This window comes from Balaenoptera acutorostrata, chromosome 7 (assembly GCF_949987535.1).
Source record: "Balaenoptera acutorostrata chromosome 7, mBalAcu1.1, whole genome shotgun sequence".
Classification (NCBI taxonomy): domain Eukaryota; kingdom Metazoa; phylum Chordata; class Mammalia; order Artiodactyla; family Balaenopteridae; genus Balaenoptera; species Balaenoptera acutorostrata.
Genome location: NC_080070.1, coordinates 112,101,500 through 112,124,816, shown reverse-complemented (window position 1 = coordinate 112,124,816; position 23,317 = coordinate 112,101,500). Strand labels below are relative to the sequence as shown.

The 23,317-nt window shown below is 38.1% G+C and overlaps 1 protein-coding gene across 1 annotated transcript; it reads left to right on the top strand.

Annotated features, from left to right (window-relative positions):
- Positions 1 to 19,136: 19,136 nt before the first annotated feature.
- LOC102999486 (CST complex subunit TEN1-like) lies at positions 19,137 to 19,508 on the top strand. The gene has a single exon (XM_028167850.2). It carries the CDS (start codon positions 19,137 to 19,139, stop codon positions 19,506 to 19,508), a length of 372 nt encoding a protein of 123 aa, XP_028023651.2.
- The last annotated feature ends 3,809 nt before the right edge of the window (positions 19,509 to 23,317 follow it).

Sequence of the window (23,317 nt, the reverse complement as noted above, 5' to 3'; positions counted from 1 at the left end):
TACAAGTAAATTTAAATTAAAGAAAAAGCTACCATGTAAAAACTAACCCAAAGAAAGCTTATGTTGTTCTATCAGTGTCAGTAAATATACATATACATATAAAATGAGATGATGACATAATAGTTGTAGAATGCAGCTAAACATTTGCTTAGATCAAAGTTTATAGTCTTTAATACAGTATTAGAAATTAAGGAAGGCTAAGAATTAATCATCTAAGTTATCTAAATATCCATCTCAACAAATTAGAAAAAAAGAGGTAAATTCAACCCAATAAAAAAGTACAAGGAAGGGAATTTTACAGATTTTTTTTAAATAAAGAGAAAACATACAATACAGAAAATCCATGGAACTAAATTTGTTCTTGAGTAGGACTAATAGAAGTGATAAGCTTATATCAAAACTGATCAAGAAAAAGAGAGAAAAGGCAAAAATTATGAATAGAAAAAAGTAAAAAGGAAAACATCATTCAAGATCCATAGACAGCACATAGTTAATAAGAGGTTACTGTGAACAATTTTATTTTTAAAAAATTTTTACCAAAACTGAAACTAGAAGATATAGAAAACATGAATAGTTTTCCCTTTTTTAAATTAATTAAATCTATAGTTGAAAACCTATCCATCAAATGAAGAAATCTGAAGGCCAGATGAGCTCATTGAATGGATAGGTTTTCAACTATAGACTGTTTTTTTTCTTAATTGTACAAAATCTTATGAAAATGATAATGAGGGAGAGCTCTGCATTCTATGAAGCTGAAATAAACTTGACATCAAAAATTAACAAGGACATGAAAGGAAAGAAAAAGTATAAGTCAATCTCTGTTACAAACATAGAAGCAAAACAAATATATATAAAAAAATCAGAAGTCAAATTCAAGATAACACGTCATGAATAAGATGGGTTTATTCCAGGAATGCAAGGTTGGCCAACAGCTGAAACTGAATCAGTGAGTTCCACATCTACAATACAATACAATAATCTCTTCTGGGTTTACAATAAGTGTTGTATTTGATTTCTAGTTCTTAAATATTCTTCATTGTTGTGGGTTTCTAATGGCCTTCATACTGGCTTTTCAACTGTTACACATTTTTCTTCTTATCCTTTTCCTTGAGAAAATTATTTTCCTACTAATTAAAAACTTTTAAAGTCATTTGAAATATTTTCACATTTCCAAAAATACTTCATATTTTAAGTAATACTTCAATTTTTCACACTATGACTCGGAATTCAGATGGACTAGTAAATGTTTAAGAGTAGCCAAAGCGGTTTTAGAAAAAAATAATTAGAAATATGTGTGAATGCTGGAGAATGGAGCTTGGCCTACCATATATCAAGCTAGGTTAAAAAGGTATAGTGATAAAAACAACATGGTACTGGCACAGACACAGGCAAGTAGATCTATTGAACAGACTAAGAGCTCCATATGAATTAAAGTCAAAAAGAGAGGGAAAAAGTGATGTTGATGTGTTAAGACAATGGGCTTATCAATTTGAGAAGGAAAATTTTTCTTAAACATAATTCCAAAGACCAAAGTACTAAACTAAACTTTAGATTGGGTGTAAAACAGGCTATGAAGATATGTTGCACAACACAGGGAATATAGCCAATATTTTGTAATGACTGTAAATGGAGCATAACCTTTAAAAACTGTATTTAAAATATATATGGAGGAAAAACAATAAAATAACACTTCGCATTAAATAAATAAATAAACCTAAAAAATAAAAGTAGCTAAACTTACTAATACAAAAAAATATCATGGATAAAGGATCAAGTAAAAGTCAATAAACAGATTGAAAAGCTACCCACAGTATGGATATGTAGGCATATGTAAGTACATATATGTGTGTGTAAACACATACATATGCATATAAATATATAAATATACACATAAATATATATATACACATAAATCATAGAAAAGATGTGCTTAGAATATACAAAGAAATGCCTCCAAAAATCAAATTAAATACCATATTTCCTTCTCATCTGTTAGTCTAAACCCCTTAAGATAGCCATTTGTCTTATGTCCACATTTCTGTCCCTTTCTTCCAACCCTCCCCAGCTCCTGAACCCTTCCAATATTCCCTATGGAATTTACAGTTCCAATCAATTATCAATAATTATCAATTATCAATACAGTTCCAATCAATTATCAATAATTATCAATTATCCCAATCTGATAATTCCAACGTCCCTGCCGTAACTGAGTCTGGTTCTGCGTGTGAATCTAATGTTTGCTCTGTCTCTTCAAAACTGGAATTTACAGTCCATTATCAGCAAAATTATATATATATAATATTCCATTCACCTTCCTGATCTAATAGAACCTTGTGTCTTCCCTGTTTAATTTTCTAATATTGGCTCTCCCTTTTTTTTTTTTTTTCCTTCTTATAACCTTTATGTCACTAAGCCTGCAGGTGGAGAAGGTGTCCTTCTTGATGACTGGTTTCATTTCAGACCACTTCTCTTCCTGCTCCAAAACTAAGACAGAACAAAACGAAAACAGGATTGACTATGTTATCAGATTGCACCCCTCACAATCCTCCACTGTGGCTCTCCTCCACCAACACCAATGGCTCTGGTTCGCTAATCCTATTTCATTCTTGGTGACTTCAATACCAACACCCAGGCCTCTCAGTTCCTTGTCAGACTCCTGTCCTCAAATGAGTTTGCTCTTCGCCTGACCTCAGTCATCATCCCCATGCTAACCTTACTTCTTTTCATTACTGCAACTCCTCCTTAGCATTAATTTCATGCATCTACTCTATGAACTACACCTCCTATTTTTCCAACAACTTCCTCTAGTACCGTGAACTCAACGATCTTCCAACTGATAGGAACCATTATTCAGATTCGACCAACATTTTTCTCTGACCATTACTCTTCTGATGGGCCCACTACACTCCTCACCTGGCTTAAATTCCATAATTAGTCATTATAATCATTCTTTGTTATAATTGCTTGGCAAAACTACAACCCAGCTTAACCCGGCTATATGACAACTCCCCCCTTGAGTCTATGTGCTGAATGGCTGGAGAAGAGACAGCCAACACTAAGTAGTCTTGCATTAAACTCACGATCATCAACCTCAAGTATCATGCTATAAGTCCATAATCCATTTCCTCTCTTTTTGCACTATACCTGCAACATGCGTTATGCTAAACATATGTTGGATTTTGTCAAATTTTTTTTAATCTGTTGACTTGATCATATGATTTTTCTTTTTATAGCCTGTTGATGTGATTGATTACCTTAATTGATTTTCAAATGTCAAACCAACATTTGCATACCTGGGAGAAATCCCATTTTTCATGGCATATAATATTTCTGTACGTTTTTGGATTCATTTAAAAAATATTTTCTTAATAATTTTTGCATCTATGTCCATGAGAGATATTGGTCCAATGTCTCAGCTATTCCTCCCAGTTTCAATGTGGGTAGTTTCTCACTTGCTCAGTGTGCAAGAGTCTCAACCATTTTCTGGATTTCTCACAAAGAGAATTGCTCCATGTGTAGCTGTTGGATTGGTGTGTTGTGAGGGCAGGGAGGGTCCAGAGCCTTCTACTCTGTCATCTTGCTGATGTCACTCCTCAGTTACACTTCTTTTTGTACTTTTTCAGTGGTTTCCCTAGAGATGTAATACGCATTTACAACTAATTCAAGTTCACATTCAAATAACATATACAACTTCACAGAAACTGCAGGTACCTTATAATAACCAAACAATAATAATTTCTCCCTCCTGCCCCTTGTATTATTGCTGGAATTCATTATACTTATACATAAGCATATATATATACATATTATATATAATGCATAACATGTAATTATACACATATGTTCATATATTTACATATATACATAAGTGTAAGTAATTAAAAACATTGTTGGTATTATCATTTTCAAGAAACTATAATCTGTTAGATCAGTTAAGAACAGGAAAAATAAATACCAGTACCACAAACTCCCAGAGACAGGAGAGTTGAAATCCAGACCCCCAGATTACTTTCACTTATTCCTTCTCTGATGATCTTCCTTTCTTTACATAAATCTGAGTTTGTGACCTATATCTTATTCCTTCTCTCTCAAGAATTGTAAAGATTTCTTGTAAGACAGGTCTACTGGCAACAAATTTCCTCAACATTTGTTTGAGAAAGTTTTTATTTCTCCTTTACTTTTGAAGGATAATTTCACAGGGTACAGAATTCTAGGTTGGTGGGTTTTTTCTCTCAACACTTAAAATATTTCACTCCACTCCCTTCTTGCCTGCATGGGTTTTCATGAGAAGGCAGGTATAGTTCTTATCTTTTCTATAGGTAAGTTTTTTTTTTTAACTGGCTTCTTCTAAAATTTTTTTCTTTAGCTTTGATTTTCTGTAGTTTGAAGATGATATGCCTAGGTGTAGTATTTTTGACATTTTTCCTACTTGGTGTACTCCAAGCTTCAGGTATCTGTGGTTTGATATTGAACATTGATTTGGGAGGAGATTCTCAGTCATTATAATTTCAAATAGTTTTGTTTCTTTTTCTCTTTCTTTTCCATCTAGTATTCCCATCACATGTATGTTACATCTTTTGTAGTTGTCTTAACATTTTGTGAATATTCTGTTCTACTTTTTTGTCTTTTTTTCTCTTTTCTTTCTAGTTTTATAAGTTTCTACTGAGATATCTTCAAGATTCTTTCCTCAGCTATAACTCTCTACTAACAAGCCCATCAAAGGCATTTTCATTTTCTGTTACAGTATTTTTGATATTTAGCATTTCTTCTTGGTTCTTATTTAGAATTTCCATCTCTCCTCTTACATTGTCTGTCTATTCTTGCATGCTGTCTACTTTATTCATCAGAGCCCTACCATATTAACCATAGTTGTTTTAAACTCCCAATCTGATCATTCCAACATCCCTGCCATAACTGAGTCTGGTTCTGCGTGTGAATCTGATGTTTGCTCTGTCTCTTCAAACTGTGTTTTTTGCCTTTTAGTGTGCCTTGTAATTTTTTCTTGATAGCCAGACATAAAGCAATAGGTAAAAGGACTAATGTGAAAAAGTTTTTAGTAATGTGGTGGTGAGGTGTGGGGGAGGGGAAGCATTCTATATTCTATAATTAGGTCTCATATTTTAGTGAGCCTGTACCCCTTGACTTTGACCTTCACAAATGCTTCTCAGTCTTTCCTCCCTTAGGTGGCACTGGATAGCTAAAGTGGACTGGAGTTGGCTATTTTTCTTCCCCCAGGTCAGCTAGGCACAAATAAAACCCCCTCAGGTTAGGCTCTGATTAAGCAGTTTTTCCTGAGTCTCTGTTAAGAACAGGATGCTCTGGCATATTTCAGCATGGCTCTACACCTGCTCCCTGCCAGAAGCACTTTAGGATTTTTCTCTGATATTCCCCTGAGAACCTGCTCCTGGAGGTAAAACTCATAAAAGAATGGATCCCTCTGGAGGTTTTTAACTCTCAGAATTTTTCACCCTGAGCCTCCAGCAATTTGTCCAAAAAAAAAGTTTAGCCCTGATGCCTGTGGAAGTTTCTGCTTGTGGGTTTCTGCTCTAAGTTGTGATTCTCCATATTTGCCTGTTTTATTTCTCCAATTTAGGGGGCAACAATTTACCCTGTGATCTCACTTCTCTTATGGATCTAAGAAAAAGTGTTGATTTTTCTGTTTGTTCAGCTTTCTACTTATTAGGACAGAGTGAGGACTATCAATCTCCTTACATGCCAGACAGGAAACTGGAAGTTCTACACTTTTTATTTTTAAGCTTACTCTACTTTAAAGAAAGAAGAAAAATACAAGTGGAATATCATGCTTACTATTTTTGCAGGGCATTTTCAGTTCTTATGCAGATTAAAGCTGAAAGGAGATTTTATTCCCCTTAATGTTTCTTCTCAAGCCTTAGTTCATACTTAGGCTTTATTTTCTGGACCGTATTATTATAGGTCAGCCCCACTCTTTTGAAGATAAGAAAAGAGGACTGCACTATTCTATGTAGTTAATTACATTATACCCTTATTTTGCTTCAAAATTTTACCAGGAAGACTAAATCAAGTATTCATGGGTACTCTATAATTATATCCAGACATCAATTGTTTGTCCATCAGATAAATGCACTTCTAATTAGATATGGAGAAGAGAAAACTGAAAATGCACACCAATCTTTTTTGCATTTACTGAAAATTTCTTCCATCTATTCAGAACACATCATTGTTCCACAAATGAGTATCCATCTGTTATATTACGAAGAAAATGTAATCCTTTGCTCTTTAGTTCCTATTTTCCCATTAGGCCATACAAGGAAAGGAAATGAGTTCTAGGCTATACTTTTGATTTATTGCATAACTGAACACATTTACACAGAGAAAAGCGCTATTTTAATTTTGCACACTTCAATAAACACACATACATATGTTCAACCTTTAGATGTAGTCATAAAAGTAACTGTGAGGGATTTTGGAAATAGAGTGAAAACATACATAAAAGTTTAACTTTTAATAGTATTGTTCAGAATTCTATTATAAAATCTAGGATAGTTTTCTAGTCTTTTTTTAAGTGCTCATTTTTAAATTTAGTCTTCCAGAACTATTTACCTGTTACATTGTATTGACTTTTCTCCATGACAATGTGTTCATGCTCATCATACTGGAACAGTATGTATGGATTTTTAAAACTTGTCAGTGGCCCTGCAACGTTGCATGAATGCCTGCAACATTTTTTCCTGTAGTCATATCTTTGATGTCGTTATCACTAAGTTTTCAAAATAGATCAATTTTTCCCTGAATGCTTTACTTCAGGAAATTCTGATTCTTACATCACAGATTTTTTAAAGTATATTATCACATAATTTATTTCTCATATTTATCAATTTGTTACTGTTTCAGCTAAGGTATACATTTTGAATGATAATTTCCTTATCAGCTTCTCCTACCACCCCTCACCAAAGTACCAAGGTATGTATCTAGGTATGGGTCTCTTTGAAAGTACTAAGGTGCCCATTGGTGAAGGTCTTTTAAATTTTGAAGTCATAGCTCTTCTGATTATCTTCAACCTGATATTCTCTTTCTACCCCAGAACATCTACCATGGCTATTGTGGAGCTTTTGTTCATTTTTTTCAGTGACTTGGCTATTTATTTCTCATATTTATTTCTTTATTTTTACAGACAAGTTTCCCAATCTAATATCTATTATATTGTTTTCCATTGCACCCAGCATATTTTTAAATGCCTCCATTATAATTGTTATTTATTTGAAATTAATATTTTTAAATTTCAGGTCATTCCCTTTAAACTAATGTAAAGTCTTCTTGGATATGATATTTGGGGAATGTTCTGTACACCGAAAACTGTTTATTTGCACTGAAGTCTCAAAAACAATTAATGAAAAGTCACTTCTGGAATAGTATATGTGAAACCAACGTATACATCACCTTTCATTTCTACACATTACCTTGTAAAATGTTCAATCTAGCTGCTGTGTAGAGAATGAACGAGAGGTAGGAGGCAAGCTTGTGGTTATCAAAGTCATTAAGGGAGGAGGAGATGCAGATTGAAGCTGTGGGTGTGAAATGACCTCACTAGAACCATGCAAGTAGAACTGGCAAGGCTTGGTGATGGACCGAACTAGGGCTGAAGGAAAAAACGTGTGAAGAATCTCTCTCTTGGAATTTAACACTGGTTACCCTGTACTAAAATGTGGAAAAGTGAAGGGGGAAAAGGTCGTGAGAGATCAGGTTTTCAATTCTGAACACCTTATGCTTGAGGTGCATGTTACAGAACCAATTGAATATATCAAGTTGGAAGGGAGATAGAAGGTTCAAAATTTCAAAAAAGAACATGGGGTAGTAGGAGGACTCAGAATTCACATCTCCTCACAACTAGGGCACCTAACAGGCACTGGCAGGGGACCTCAGACACCTAAGGGGACCGGAGGAACCCCCAAGCGACCGGGTAGGAAGTGGCGGGAGGGAGGCAGGATGGGACCAGCGCACCTGAAGGGTGGTTGGGGGGGGAGGGGAGGGGATCCCATGCCAGGAGAGAGCCACCCACGGTGAGCGGATCAGCAGGGATAGGGAGAGGCCTTCAGGGGATTGGGGGATCAGAGGGGAACATGACCAGCATTTCCTCCACCCGCTCAGCCCCCAGCAAGCCTGCTAGGGTCCCAGGTCAAAAGCTCCACACTCTGAGGGCCCCTCCAGTTGTGCTGAGCCTAAGTCCCGCCTCCACCCCCCAGGGCCTTTTCCAGCCACCAGGCCCTCAGCCTAGACCTCACCCCCACCTAAGGCCACCCCATCTAAGCCCACCACCTACAGCCATAGGCCTTTTCAGGCTTTTGTCTGTGTGTGTGTGGTTCTGTTTTACCTTGTTGTTGTTGTTTCATTTAGATTTTTATTTTTTTTAATAAACTTTTTTATTCTCCTAATTTTATTTTATTTTATTTTTCTTTGTTATAGTTCTGCCCACCCCCACCCCCCCACCTTTTCTTTTCTGTTGCACAGTGCAGCTTGCAGGATCTTGGCTCCCAGGCTGAGGGGTGGGCCTGAGCTTCTGCAGTGGGAGCGCCAAGTCAAAACTGCTGGACTAACAGAGAACCTCAGACCCAAGGGAATATTAATCAGAGTGAGGTCTCCTGGAGGTCCTCATCTTGGCACCAAGACCCAGATCTACCCAACTGGCTGCAAACTGCAGTGCTGGACGCCTCAGGCCAAACAACCAGGAAGACAGGAACACAGCCCCACCTATCAAAAAAAAAAATGAGACAACAGAGAAATATCCAGGACATAGAAGCAACCTAAATGGCCATCGACAGATGAATGGGTAAAGAAGATGTGGTACATATATACAATGGAATAGTAGTCAGCCATAAAAATGAATGAGATTCTGCCATTTGTAGAGATGTGGATGGACCTAGAGTCTATCATACAGAGTGAAGTAAGTCAGAAAGAGAAAAACAAATATCATATATTAACGCATATATGTGGAATCTAGAAAAGTAGTACAGATTAACCTATTTCCAGTGCAGGAATACGTACACAGATGTAGAGAATGGACATGTGGACACAGAGGGGGCAGGGGAGGGTGGGATGAATAGGGAGATTAGGTTTGACATAAATACACTACCACGTGTAAAGTAGAAAGCTAATGGGAAACTGTGGTATAGCACAGGGAGCCCAGCTCAGGGCTCTGTGATGACCCAGATGGGTGGGATGTGGGGGATGTGGGGGAAGTCCAGGAGGGAGGGGATATGGGGATATATGTACACATATAGCTGATTCACTTTGTTATACAGCAGAAACTAACACAACATTGTAAAGCAATTATACTCCAATAAAAAATTTTTTCAAAAAAGAAATTCAGGCAGGAGTTATAAATATGGAAGTGACTGATATATAGATGGCACAGAATATTAAAAATAATTTCTAAGATGTGTTGAGTATTAAATCACCATGTTAAGTGTTTTACATGTGTCATCCCAATTAATAGTCAAAACACCCGTTAGGGGCTTCCCTGGTGGCACAGTGGTTGAGAATCTGCCTGCCAATGCAGGGGACACGGGTTCGAGCCCTGGTCTGGGAAGATCCCACATGCCGCGGAGCAACTGGGCCCGTGAGCCACAACTACTGAGCCTGCGCGTCTGGAGCCTGTGCTCCGCAACGAGAGAGGCCACGATAGTGAGAGGCCCGTGCGCCGCGATGAAGAGTGGCCCCCGCTTGCTGCAACTGGAGAAAGCCCTCGCACAGAAGTGAAGACCCAACACAGCCAAAAATAAATAAATAAATAAGTAAATAAAATTCAAAAAACAAAAAAACAAAAAACACCCGTTAACCTAAATATTATCAACTCCCTTTTACAGGTGATGAGTCTGAGACACAGGAAGTTAAGCAACTTGCCAAGCAAAGATCATAAAACCTGTAAGTGAATTTAAAACCTTGCATTCTTCCTGAAGACTCTGCACTCATAACCACTATGTTATACTCATGACGGACCATAAGAGGGAGGAAAATATAACACAAGACTTAATGCTAAGTAACTTGGCTTTAGAAGACAGGTAAATAAAAATAATGGGTAAAAGTAACTAAGACTAAGAATTCCTGACCAGAAATGTAAGCAGAGAATCAGAATAATGTATCGCGTAAACCAAGGAAAAATAACTCCAAGAAGGAAGGAAATGTTTAGCTATTTCAAGTAGTGCTGAGGTGAGTGGTAAGATGAGGACTGAAAATATGCATGGGACCCCACAGTTAGGAGATCCATTATGTTCTTGCAAGAAGAGTTTTGATGTGCATGTAGAAGCCAGAATGAAATGAATAAGTCAATAAGGCTGAGAGTAATCTCACCCTGGACATATTTTGTACTTCAAACAAGAATAATAATAATAGAATCAAAAAAAGAAATACTCATGCTCAGTAACAAGAAGAGAAGAGAAATGCAGACGTCAGTGCTAAAGCTGTGAGCCTTCTGGTTCCTCAGGCCAGGGAGCCAAAACTATCTCCTGGGTGGGAGAAAAATAGGGGAAAGACCCCAAGGCTTGGCGTGTGCCAATCACTGCCTACCTGCCTACTCTCAGAGAAAGGTACTGTACCCAATCTAGACCAGGAGCTAAAGGTCTTAGAAAGTGTGCCTAAGGAAGACGATATCTCCTCACCAGGAATTCAGTGGAGCTGGCTCCGGGGCTGCATCTGCACAAGGAAAAACCCCTCACCTGCTTTGAAGACATGGTTAGACCGGGGCCTGGTGGAAGAGGCTGTGAAAACACAGGAAGAGATAAGCATGGGTGAACCAATAGAGAGGGAAGAAATTAAAGACATTTTCTATGAATAATAAATGCTGGAGAGGGTGTGGAGAAAAGGGAACCCTCCTACACTGCTGGTGGAAATGTACATTGGTTCAGCCACTATGGAGGACGGTATGGAGGTTCCTTAAAAAACTAAAAATAGAGCTACCATATGATCATGCAATTTCGCTCCTGGACATATATCAAGAGAAAACTAATTTGAAAAGATACATGCACCCCAGTGTTCATAGCAGCACTGTTTACAATAGCCAAGACATGCAAGCAGCCTAAATGTCCATCAACAGATGAATGGATAAAGAAGATGTGGTACATATATACAGTGGAATATTACTCAGCTATGAAAAAGAACAAAATAATGCCATTTGTAGCAACATGGATGGACCTAGAGATTATCATACTAAGTGAAGAAAGTCAGACAGAGAAAGACAAATATCATATGATATTACTTATATGTGGAGTCTAAAGTATGATAAAAGTGAACCTATTTACAAAACAGAAACAGACTCACAGACATAGAAAACAAACTTATGGTTACCAAAGGGGAAAGGGGTAGGGATAAATTAGAAGTTTGGGATTAGCAAATACAAACTATTATATATAAAATAGATAAACAACAAGGCCCTGCTATATAGCACAGGGAACTATATTCAATATCTTGTAATAAACCATAATGAAAAAAATACAAAAAAGAATATATAGAGATAAAGAGATATAAAACTGAATCACTTTGCTGTACACCAGAACCTAACACAACATTGTAAATCAATGATACTTCAATTTAAAAAAAAGAAATTGAAGACATTTTAAAAACAGATATTCAAAATAGGTCTGTAAACCACAATAAAAAATGTTTGATACAATCTAATGTTAAGAAAGGCAACCAATAGGATGAGTCATTGAAACATGAATGCATTTACAATGAACTTACTTTTATGAAACACTATGACTTTAAGTACATTTTGGATGAGATAAATGAAGACAATGCCCATTAAAATAAAACACAAATATGTATATATATATAACTGAATCACTTCACTGTACACCTGAAACTAACACACTGTAAATCAATTATACTTCAATATAAAATAAAAATTTTTTAAACCCACAAATTTGTAAAAGAAAAATAGACATAAAACTACAAGTTAACATATATATGTATATATATATATGTATATATATATATATATATATATCTCAATATATATATCAGACTTACTATTTTCCAGATAAGTAATATTATATCTACTAATTCATTTCATCTGCATAACAATTCATAAGGCAGCGACCGTTTTCATCATTTCATTTAAAAGACCAGGAAACTGAGAAACAAACATGGTCAGTGCGTTGCCCCAGGTTGCACAGGTAGTAAGTGACAAGGTGGCATTTGTACCCATGCAATCTGCTTGCATAATCCATGCTCTTAAAAACTGCTCTTTTACTTTTTTCTCATTTCTCCATGGTTTCCCTCCTCACTGCATCCTCCTATTTATTAATTATGTTATTCACCCAAGTTTACTGTTTATTATCATCTGATCAATTTGTAAAGGAATAAAAGTAGTGTCATATCTATTATTTTTCCCTGAAGTTCTTTGTATATTGTAAGTTTTTAATTTATGTGTTTCATAATGTTATGCAAGTAAATCATTAATGATTTTGTAGAAGGTTAAAAAATTTTTAAACATATAGAAAGAACAGAAAGATCCTATTCAGATATCCAAAAATTGTTTCTCGTCTGTGAAGTGATCACCATTCAGAGGTATTACTTCCAGATTCCTTCTTCACTATATATTTCTTTGCTACATACTTACACATATTTACACCTATATATAAAGACATATTTTTAAATAATTTTCTTTAATTTTTTTTCCAATTAAAAGTATATGTGTTTCTTTCATGTTAGAACTACTAACTATATGTCACTGTTAAATTGTTGTGTCCCACAATATAGACACACTAAAGTTTTATTAACAATTTTCCTATTGATATTTATAAAAGTTATTCCAATTTTTTTGCTATTACGATACATTCTTAAAAGAATATTCTAATTCATGCCTCCTTTCAAATATCTATGCATAATATTATTTCTATAAAATAGAAACCTAAAAGTAGAAGTCTTATTACTAATAAGACTGAGTATTTATTCATGTAAATGTTACTCCTTGTACTTCTAATTCTATGCATTGCAGTTTATTTATATAGCAACAGCATTGGTTTATTTTGTTTTGTCTTACTAGTCCACAGAAGTTCTTAATACATTCTGCATGTTAACCTTGTCTAAAATAAGCTACTGTTTCTTCTATTCTGTCACAACTTTTTGATTTGTTAATGATATCTTTTTTTCCTATTGAAATGCCAATTTTCTTTTGACTTCTGAGCTTTGTTGTGTCTAAAATAAGCATTCCATTCCTCAAGACAATCTATACTCTCTTGTGTTTTCTTATAATACTAAGGTCCTCTATAATAGGGAAATTTAATCACTTCCCCTTGGCTATTTTCACTAATGAGTTTGGAACTCCCTGGTGTCATTTATCTCTTGTCCCTACCATGCTTTATTCTTGCTGGCTATTTATTACTCAATTTGACTTTTATTTGATTCATTAAGGGTCTCAACAGTTCTGCAGTTATTCTTCCCAGAGATTGAATAGGCAACTGTACCATCGTATCACACACACCAGCTACCAACTGTGACTCCAGAAGAGACTATTTCTAGTGATTCTCTCTGCCATATCGATGTCACACACCTCCATCTGCAGGAAGATCTGGACTTAGCTCTAGTTTCCCCCAGGCTACGGCTTCCAATGCTGTGGCTTTGGTGATCTGAAATGAGATCTGTGTGTAGCGTTCTCTGAATCTTAATCTATAAATCAAGGTACAGTGTGAGGTTTGCCTCCACTCCCTTACCATAGATGCTCATGTCTTCAAGAGAAAGACTTTGCCAGCCAGCCTCTCACGCCCACCTTCTGTCTGGTGCTCCTGACATTGCATCCCTCGAAACTTCATCAAAGTGGTTGATGGTAAGCCTCCCTAGTCACCAGCGATAATAAGGATTTGTTTCCTTTTTGCCCTATTTTTATCAGCAGTTGTGTCTTTCATTGTGAAACATCTGTCCTAACACTGCCACTTACTTCAAAGATCATCTTGACTATTCTCTGAAATACTGCCTATATTTTTTATGTTTACTGTAGATGAATACCATCATATAGACACACCTTTGATCTCTTCCCTCAGATTTATGCACATATTAGTCTCAATATTTTATCACTATTTTATTCTGGTGAACATCAATGTAATCATTGATGTATTTAATTGTTTGACTCCTCAGTTTATTCCTGTATAAAATGGGAAGTTGGACTATACCTAAGTATAACTAAATAATTTAAAAAGACTCATCCATCTACAAAAAAGAACATGAAAATGTCCTCTTCTCTTCAATTCCAGAAAGCTTATCAATTTCTTAGTATGGAAAAAAGAAACAAGGAAACAGTCATAGGAAGTATTGTTGAAAACTAGAAGTTGCTAGAGTTTTTACTTACTCTGTTTTATTTGTTGTTTTAAATTCCAACTGTCTTTTAAGTGGTGTACTAAATGTTAACAGTTTCAAGGTAAAAGAAGGATCAGGACACACAGTTGATGATGTGGTGAGGTAGAAAAGAAAGGACTAGAAATACAGTACTAGCTAAGTGAGCAAGCAAGAAGCTGAGAGCACATTCTAAAATGATGGAAGAAAGGCAGATGGACCAGCCCCTGGAAAATAGATTCAGGACTTGTAATGCCTGTGATGTGATGGATGTGTAAAACATTGGGATTTTCCTGGCTTGATTTCAATTCCCACGAGCAATCTGTGAGGCTTATTTAACATTCTATTAGAGTTTTAATGATGAGACAGTATTTGTACTCTTTGTGCCTCTTTCTGTAATTTTGTCTTGAGATGGCGCTAGTGGGAAGAATGTGTGCTTTTCAATATAGTAGATATTCGCAGCTGTAGAGTGTTGATCTATGACAAAATGTAAGGATCAGTCCTACACAAATCACCGAGCCTCATGACAGTGCATTATTACCATAATAGCCTAGTCTTGGTTCAAATGTTCAGATTTATTATTTACCTACTCTTGCTGGGCAAGGACAAAAATAACTGAAAGAGATCTGAGCTGGCACTCAAGAGCAGAGCTGTGAGTAGTAATATTGCATTTGCTATTTCTAAGCTATTAAATATGCATGTGGAATCGATAAGAGATATTTTAATATCATGAGGAACAAAGATTTTTAGTGGCAAGAGAAAAGTGATTCAAAATATAAATTCAAAGCAATTAAGTAAATTTCCTAGAATCTTAAATTTGAGTCAAAATATTGATACAAACTCAAATTTATTTTTATTTACATTTATCTAGCTCTATGCCCTGAAAAGTCTTAGAAGAAATGACACCTTGTAGCACCAAACACCCTTTGTACCCCAAGTGTGGTCTTCAAATACCAACCCCAATAAAAAGAGATCTGGGGGTTACATCAACATTATGATGATGTGACTCACTCCTTTTTTCTCTCCCTTTCAATTTACAACTAATTGAACATCCTTAACTGAAAAAAAGGATCTTTATGCAGCCTACCAGGTCACCTGAGAGATCCATCCATCTGTGCCCCCAAAAGTGGGCAGACTGGACTTCAGAGGCTGCAAAGTAAGGGGAGTGGCAGCAGAGGCAGTGCTGGGTCAGGCACCGAGTGGGAGAGCATGACCTTTCTGGCAGAGGAGGCGAGGGTAAAGGCAGTGAGAGGGGGTCTGTCCTGCCGTGTGTCCTGCAGCTGAAGTGACCTGTTCTCTCTGAAGAGAGAGTCGGTGATGGGGGAGGGAAAGGAAAGGGAAGTAGGCAAAGAGGTGTGAAGGGAAGCTCTCCTGCTGTCTCCCCAGATTCTGGCCCAGACCTCTGGGACACCCCTCCACCTGAGGATCCCTTACCAGACGTGGACCCCCCACCCCCACCAAAGCTCCAAATGCTAAGTACACACCTCCCCTCACTCTGCCCCCAGCCTTTCTTTTTACCATGTTCTGACCTTAGCTTCATCAGCTCCTATAAGAGAAACTAAAAACGTATAGATAGTGTAGCCTTCTGGAGGACAAAAGGAAGTCTCCTAACTGCCAGCCTGTTGAACTGTTAGAATCAAAATAAACAAAGCTTTACCTAAAAAAGAAAGGCTTTCACTATTTCAAATGCAGTGGCACAGGAACTATTCATCGAACAACATGAAAAATCATGGTAATATGGTATCACAAAAAGAAAATGACAATTTTCCAGCAACCAAACACAAAGACATGGAATACATTGATCTAACTGATAAAGAATTCAAAAGAGCTGTTATGACAAAATTCAGTGAGCTACAGGAAAACTCATAAAGCTAATACAATGATCTCAGGAATAAAGTTAATGAAGATAAAAGTACTTTACCAAAGAGATTGAAACTCTAAAAAAGAACCAAATGGAAATTCTGGAGCTGAAGGACTCAACAGACGAGATAGATGAAGAATGCATTAGAACACATTGGAAATAATCAGATCAGTTGGAAGAGAGTTAGCGAGCTGGAAGATCAAATCTAGAAATGATTCAGATGGAAGAGGAGAGTGAACTAAAATTTTTAAAAAGTGAAGAAATTCTACAAGAACTATCTGGTTCCATTAGAAAAGCCAAAATAAGAATAATGGGTATTCCAGAAGGGGAAGAGAGGGAGAAAGCAGCAGAGGGTGTATTTAAGGAAATAATAGCTGAGAACTTCCCAAACCTGTGGAAGGAACTGAATATATGAGCCCATGAAGCCAATAGAAAACCTTTTTATCTCAATGCAAAAGACCTTCTCCAAGACACATTATATTAAAACTGTCAAAAGTCAGTGATGAAGAGAGAATTTTAATGGCAGCCTGGAGAAAAAAGACAGTAACCTACAAGGGACGCCCATTAGGCAATCAGCAGACTTCCAGCAGAAACTCTACAAGCCAGGAGAAAGTGGAAGGACATATTCAAAATATTGAAAGATAAAAACCATCAGCCAAGAATACTGAACCCAACAAAGTTGTCCTTCAAATATGAAGGAGATATAAAAGCCTTCCCAGACAAACAAAAGCTGAGGGAGTTCATCACCACTAGACCTCCCTTATAAGAACTGTTAAAAGGAGCTCTTCAATATGAAACAAAACTCTGATCAAGGTGATAAATAGACAGTCAGAATTAGAAAGCTGTAACTCTTTTTTAGAATAGTATATTAAACTCCTAACTGCAGCATAAAAGTTAAAGGAAAAAGATCATTAAATATATCTATAGTTACTACAATGTGGTAATGAAGTCACAGCATAAAAAGAGATAATTTGTGACATCAAAAATATTAAAAGGGAGGAGTAAAATAATGGAACTTTTATAGGTGAATGAAGATAAATTGCTATCAGCAAATTTTATCTGAGATGTTTTATGTAAAATGCATGGTAACAACAAAGCAAAAATCAAAAGCAGAGATATGAAACATTAAAAAGGAGGAGACTGGGCAAATCACCATGGAAGAACCACCAACTCACAAAGTTAGATAGAAACAGAAGGAAAAAGAAACAATGGAGAGAAAAATAATGAGAAGGCAAAAGATAAAATAGCAGTATTCCTCATCTATCAGTAATCACCCTAAATATAAATGGATTGGACTCACCAATCAAAAGGCAGAGTGGCTGGACAGATTAAAAGAAAACAAGACCCAAGTATATGCTGCCTCCAGGAGACTCATCTCAGTGCTAAAGACACACATACACTCAAAGTGAAGGGATGCAAAATGATATTCCAAGCAAGTGGAAACCAAAAGGGAGCAGGCATAGACTTTAAGCCAAAAAGGGTAACAAGAGACAAAAGAAGGTCATTATGTAATGATAAAGGTGTCAGTACATCAAGAAGATATAACAACCATAGATGTATATGTGCGCAACACCCAAGCACCAAAATACAGTGATGCTGTTTAAGGGTACAAACTTGTAGTGAGTAGTAAATAAGCCATGGAGATGGAACGCACAGCATAATGAATATAGACAATAATATTGTACTATAATTGTGTAATATGATAAATGTAGCTATAACAGCATCTTTATTACAACATAAAAATGTATCAAAGCAACATGCTGTACATCTTAAACTTACACAATGTTGCATGTCAAATTTATTCAATAAAAATAAAGTTTCCTAGATCTTATAGGAAGAGAAGCACTGAGTAAAAACCTTTTATGGCATTATTTTTTCCCAATCTAACCCAACTGCTACACATTTGATGGTAGGTCTTTTGAAAGAAACAAAAAGATAAAGAAACGGAGGCAGAATGCTTCCCCCCCCCCCATAAAAGAATTTAAAAAGATCTTGGATATTGATTATAAGACTAAACAAGAAGTATACAAGACCATGGGAAAGCAAGGAGATGCTCAAATAAGAGTCATGTGAAGAGACACAGCAGACTTCTACTTTCCGGTCCAACGTGAAAAGAGCTTGGAAGTCATCACAACAACGAAAAAGCTGACCAAAGTGAGAATCAACAACTCTTCTTAGATCCATTAGAGAACTGAGGTCACAGGTCAGATTGCTGCTCTGAAAACAGACAGTCAGAGGGTACCTACCGAGAAGAGAAGCACAGCTTACTGGGAGCAGATACCTGCTGATGGAGGCAGCACAGGTGGGAACTCAGGTATAACTGAGGAATTGCTGGAGGCTCAGTGTGAACCAGCCTGAGAGTTAAAAACGCCAGGGGCCCCGGTCTTCGGGGTCCTCACACTTCTGTGGGTTTTAACACCAGGAGCCCTTCCAGGTTCTCGGGGTGAAGACTGCAGAAAGACACCCTGTGCTTGTGCTTCCAGTAGGAAAAGTTGAAAAATACATACTTGGAATGTACCCAGCGCTCTGTTCTCCAAAAAAATGACTGTCTTCCTAAGACACTGTTTTACCCGAGCCCAACTGACCCGGAGGAAGTAAATACCCCGATCAAACCCCTGTAGCCTTTAACGTGGGCTGGGGACATGCCCACCTCCTGCCCCCTGGCCTTACTGCTCACCTGCTGAGGAGGGGGTGCTGGCAAGACTTGCCCAGGGCACAGCCCGTGGGCATAGCCTCACTAAAACAGTGGAACCTGTTAAAAGATCAATTGAGGCGGGACAGACCGCGGCCGAGGCAGGGGAACCTCAGAGCGGCCCCCGCGCCCCGCAAGGGGACCCCGAACGAAGGTCAGGAAACTGCCCTGCGGGGAAAGCGAGGCGCTCTCGGCAACCCGCCCCTCCCTCGTCACTCGGTCACACGGGGTGGGGGGGGGCGGAAAGAGGGAACCCAAGGACCCGCCGTCCAGACAGGAGCAATGATGTTGCCCGAGCCTGGGATCTGTTACTTCCCCTGGGAGGTCAGCGCCGGCCGAGCTCCTGATGGGGACACACTGAGAACGCTCGGCAGGTTGTACAGCTACGACACGACGCGGTCCCGAGTGACCCTGGTGGCTCGGCACAGATCCCACCAGCACTCGATCCTCGTCTGGACCAAGTTGGTGGAACCGCTCCAAGCCCAGGTGGGCCCCCTCTACACCGTCCTTGGGGAGCTGGGTCACCAGAAGGACGGAGGCCGTGGGGTGAAGGCCCGGGAGCCGGCTTGTGTGGGAGGCACGAGTCTCCCCTGGTTAGAACAAGCCGTCCGGGAGGAGAGGCTGTACCAGCGCAAGGGGGCCAGCAGCCAGTAGAGAGCAAAACGGCAGCTCGTGGCAACGCCCTTCCTCACCCACCTGCCCTGGAGCTGCTGCAGAGAAGATGCAGGCGCTTCCCCGGAGTTTGGAGCTGGAGAGAAGAGGGGAGGGGGTGCTCATCGGGATCGCCCCAGAAATGGGAGCCTAGAGATCAGAGGCTGGGTTCTGGGGCGCTGGGGGCTGGGCCTCGTGTGGGTCCTGGAGGGTTCCAGAAGGTCCTGGTGAATAAAGCTGCGCGGTGTGACGAAGAGGAAAAAGAAAAAGAAAAAAGAAGATAAACTGAGGCATATTAAACATTTTAAGAGTTTATTTGAGCAAAAATCAGTTGACTCCGGCTGAGCCAACCCAGAAGTGGTTAGGAGTTCGGGAAGGTTCAATACAGCAAAGGCAGGAGCAAAGCAGTGAAATTATTGATTGGCTGTTGCTTAAAGCCTCGTTGGCGGTTTGTGATTGGTTGTCATTCCCAGACTTGGATTTTGGTTTGCCGCCTTAGACCCCCGTGGCATCAGAGCCCCTTCCGTCCAAGGGCTTCATTGTTTAATGAAGTTAACAAACCTGGTCATTGCAATTGTGTGTAAATGCCCACAAATACATACATGTTCATAGTTGGCAAAAAAAAAAAAAAAATCGTTAAACTATCAGTTATCTCAAGATGCTCATTTAAAAAAAAAATCATTCCATTTCTTAATTATTTGGCTTCTATGTCTAGAGTGAAGTGGAAGCTTAAAGTAATGGTGCTAGATTAGGTTGGGGAGAAGAAACCACCAGCATTTCAGCTCTGACTCCGTAGTGTAACATGGGTTAAGGAGTAGATTTTCTCATTTCTAATGAGGATACAATGCCAACTTCTTAATGGTATTTTTATTAGTTTCCTCTGGCTGCTATAAAAAAATTGCTACAAACTTGGTGACTTTTTGTGGGGGGGGGGAGGTTATCCGCTGCACGGCATGCAGGACCTTAGTTCCCCCAACCAGAGTTCAAACCTGCAAACTTGGTGGCTTAAAACAACACAAATGTATTATCTTACAGTTTTGGAGGTCAGAAGTTCAAAATGGATCTCAATGGGCTAAAAACCCATTGAGGGGCTGCAGGGCTGTGCTCCTTCTGGAGACTGTGTCTTTTCCAGCTTCTGGACACTGCCTGCATCCCTTGTCTGGTGGCCCTTTCCTTCACCTTCAGGCAGCAATGGCTGGTCAAGTCCTTCTCACTCTGACCGGACTCTCCTCCCTCACTCTTTCACTTATAAGGACCCTTGTGATCCCACTGGGTCCACTCAGATAATCCAACATAATCACTCCATCTCAAGATCCTTAAGTCAATTATATCTGCAAATTCCCTTTTGCCATGTAATCTAACATAAATCCAGGTCCCTAGAATTAGAGTGTGGACATCTGGGGGGTCAATATTCTATTCTGCCTACGACAATATTATTGAACAGCTTATAAGAGGAAGTGTGTACAAAATGTTTAAAATATGTGATGACAAAATTATTCCATTTTTGTCTCATCCCCCCTCTTCTCCTCCTTCTCTTCCTCCTCTCTCTCCCCTTTTATGAGACTATATTTTTTTTAATTGATTTTTTGCATCTTTCATTTGAGGATTTAATCTTATTGCTATTTACTGCTTTTTTCTCCTTCTCATTTTATTTTCTACAGTCTTGTTTTCAATATTTATTTCCGCATCCTTGAGTCTTACAAAGTAATCCTGTTTGACAGCCAATTCCTGCCTGCTGTCCCCTCGTGACTATTTCTGTCTCTTGCTATATTCTCACACCATCGGCATACTCTATATTCACCTTTGCTCTGTCACCTCTTGAATGCATCATTTATGAACCATATTCTCAAATGTATTGACTGTTATGTTACCTGCAGATGAGCAGTTTTTTTCTCTTAAGCTACAAACTACATTGACACTTTATGCTTGAGTAAAACTCAGGATACCTCCTTGTTTATCTGTTTTAAGGGAAATGTTTCATGGTAGGTTTTCATATTCTAAAGTTTTCCTCACATATTTGCAGAACTGTTAATGAAGAAAGAATTTCATCGTTGTGTCTGAGCAGTACAGCAAAGTAGAACTTTATCAAGTATCTAGTCAGCAAGATCAATGCAGACAACTAATATAATAAGCCAGCACACAAAATGACATTAATGCAAAATTGAATTTTTGAAGTGCATGCAATGTACAGTGGAATAAAGTGGAGATGGGCCATTGCCTAAGGCATTTGATAAACCTAGGATGCCAGAGTGGATCACTTGAAGTTGAAAACACATATTTTTGAGGTAAGAATTGCCCTGATGTATACTCTTTTGTATTCAATTCATTAAAAAATATACTTTGAATCACTTAATTTAATATTACTTTCATGGATGCAAAACAAAGAGGGTTCTGTGTATCTTACTGACTGTGTCCCCTCTTATTAATTATTGACAAAAATAGTAATAATTGGGATATGCTAGGTCTAAATATATTCCAGAAAGATGTATTAATTACAAAAAATGTTTAACATGACCAATAATATAATGTTATGTTGTAATATAAACACGGTCTATGTCTAAATAATGTTGGAAATCAGAAAATGTCCAACAAATACTCAACAATTGGTTAAGTATTTGAAAATATCTAGTTAATATACTGAATTTTTCCATTTTATCTCAATATTTGCCATTATAGAAACACACTTGCCAGAAAATTAATTGTTTTTGTCCTTTTGCATGTCCTGCCTAGACAGTATTCCACCCAGAGAGAACACTATAGTTACCTCATGATAATGTATATTTTCTTGGTAAAGACAGGGCTCATCAACCCTCCACTAGCAGTGCAGGAGTATCAATGATAGTCAAAATTACATACGTGTTTTGCATAATATAAATGAATAGAATTAGGATAAAACTGATCTTGTTTGACCAGAACCCAAAAGCATCACTGCCATTCATCTGTAAGGCCCTGAATTCAATTTCGGTGCCCTGGACCAAAAATAATTTTAGCAATATGGCATTAAATTTCAGACGTTATACTTGAAATTTGAGTCTCCTTGATTGGAACTTCTTTCACCTGGACCAGGTTGAGCTAGCCAAGACTGGGCCAAACAAAATATATTGACAACAGCCATCTACAGTTCTAATATCTAGCTCACTGGAAACTATAATAAAATAGATATTTCTAATATAAGACTTGACTTAGGTTACCACGTCCAGCTGAACTTTAGGACATATGGCTTGCCAGAATGTGAGAAAATATCAGCTTATGAGATGCCGAGGTCTGCTAGGAGTAGCTAGAAAATATGGGGAAAATTACACAGAAGAGGAGAGGCAGGAAGGGTGAACGGACTCCCTTACCTGCGGCAAAGTTTGTGGGAGGAGTTGATATGAAAACACCTGGATGCTGTCTTACCTGGTGCCCGGACCAAACAGTTGACATCTGTATGGAGTTTTGGCAATGTGAGGGGAAAAGTAAGGAGGAACCATCAACCACATCTCATCCCTGGACTTGGATGATGGGGTCCAAGCACCAATGGACAGATGCTTTGGAGGAATGTGCTAATGATCTCAACACCATCTGGGTTCAAGGCAGCAACTCGGACTCATGAATATACAAAGGAACAAGGCTGTGCGGGAAGTGACGGTGGGGCAGATTATACCTCAGTGGCCTATGAGACCAAGAAATCAAGTAGAAAATATACAGAAAAATGGCTGTCAGTCAAATGCATTAGAAATCCCCTTGACTTTGGCGATACAACTGACACAGAAAATCCTCCCAGCAAACCCCGCTGTGAGCCTGGTTATAGGAATCACAGGAGCACTACCGAC

Coding starts and splice junctions, on each gene's coding strand:
- LOC102999486 (XM_028167850.2), top strand. CDS start 19,137: ATGATGTTGCCCGAGCCTGGGATCTGTTACTTCCCCTGGGAGGTCAGC.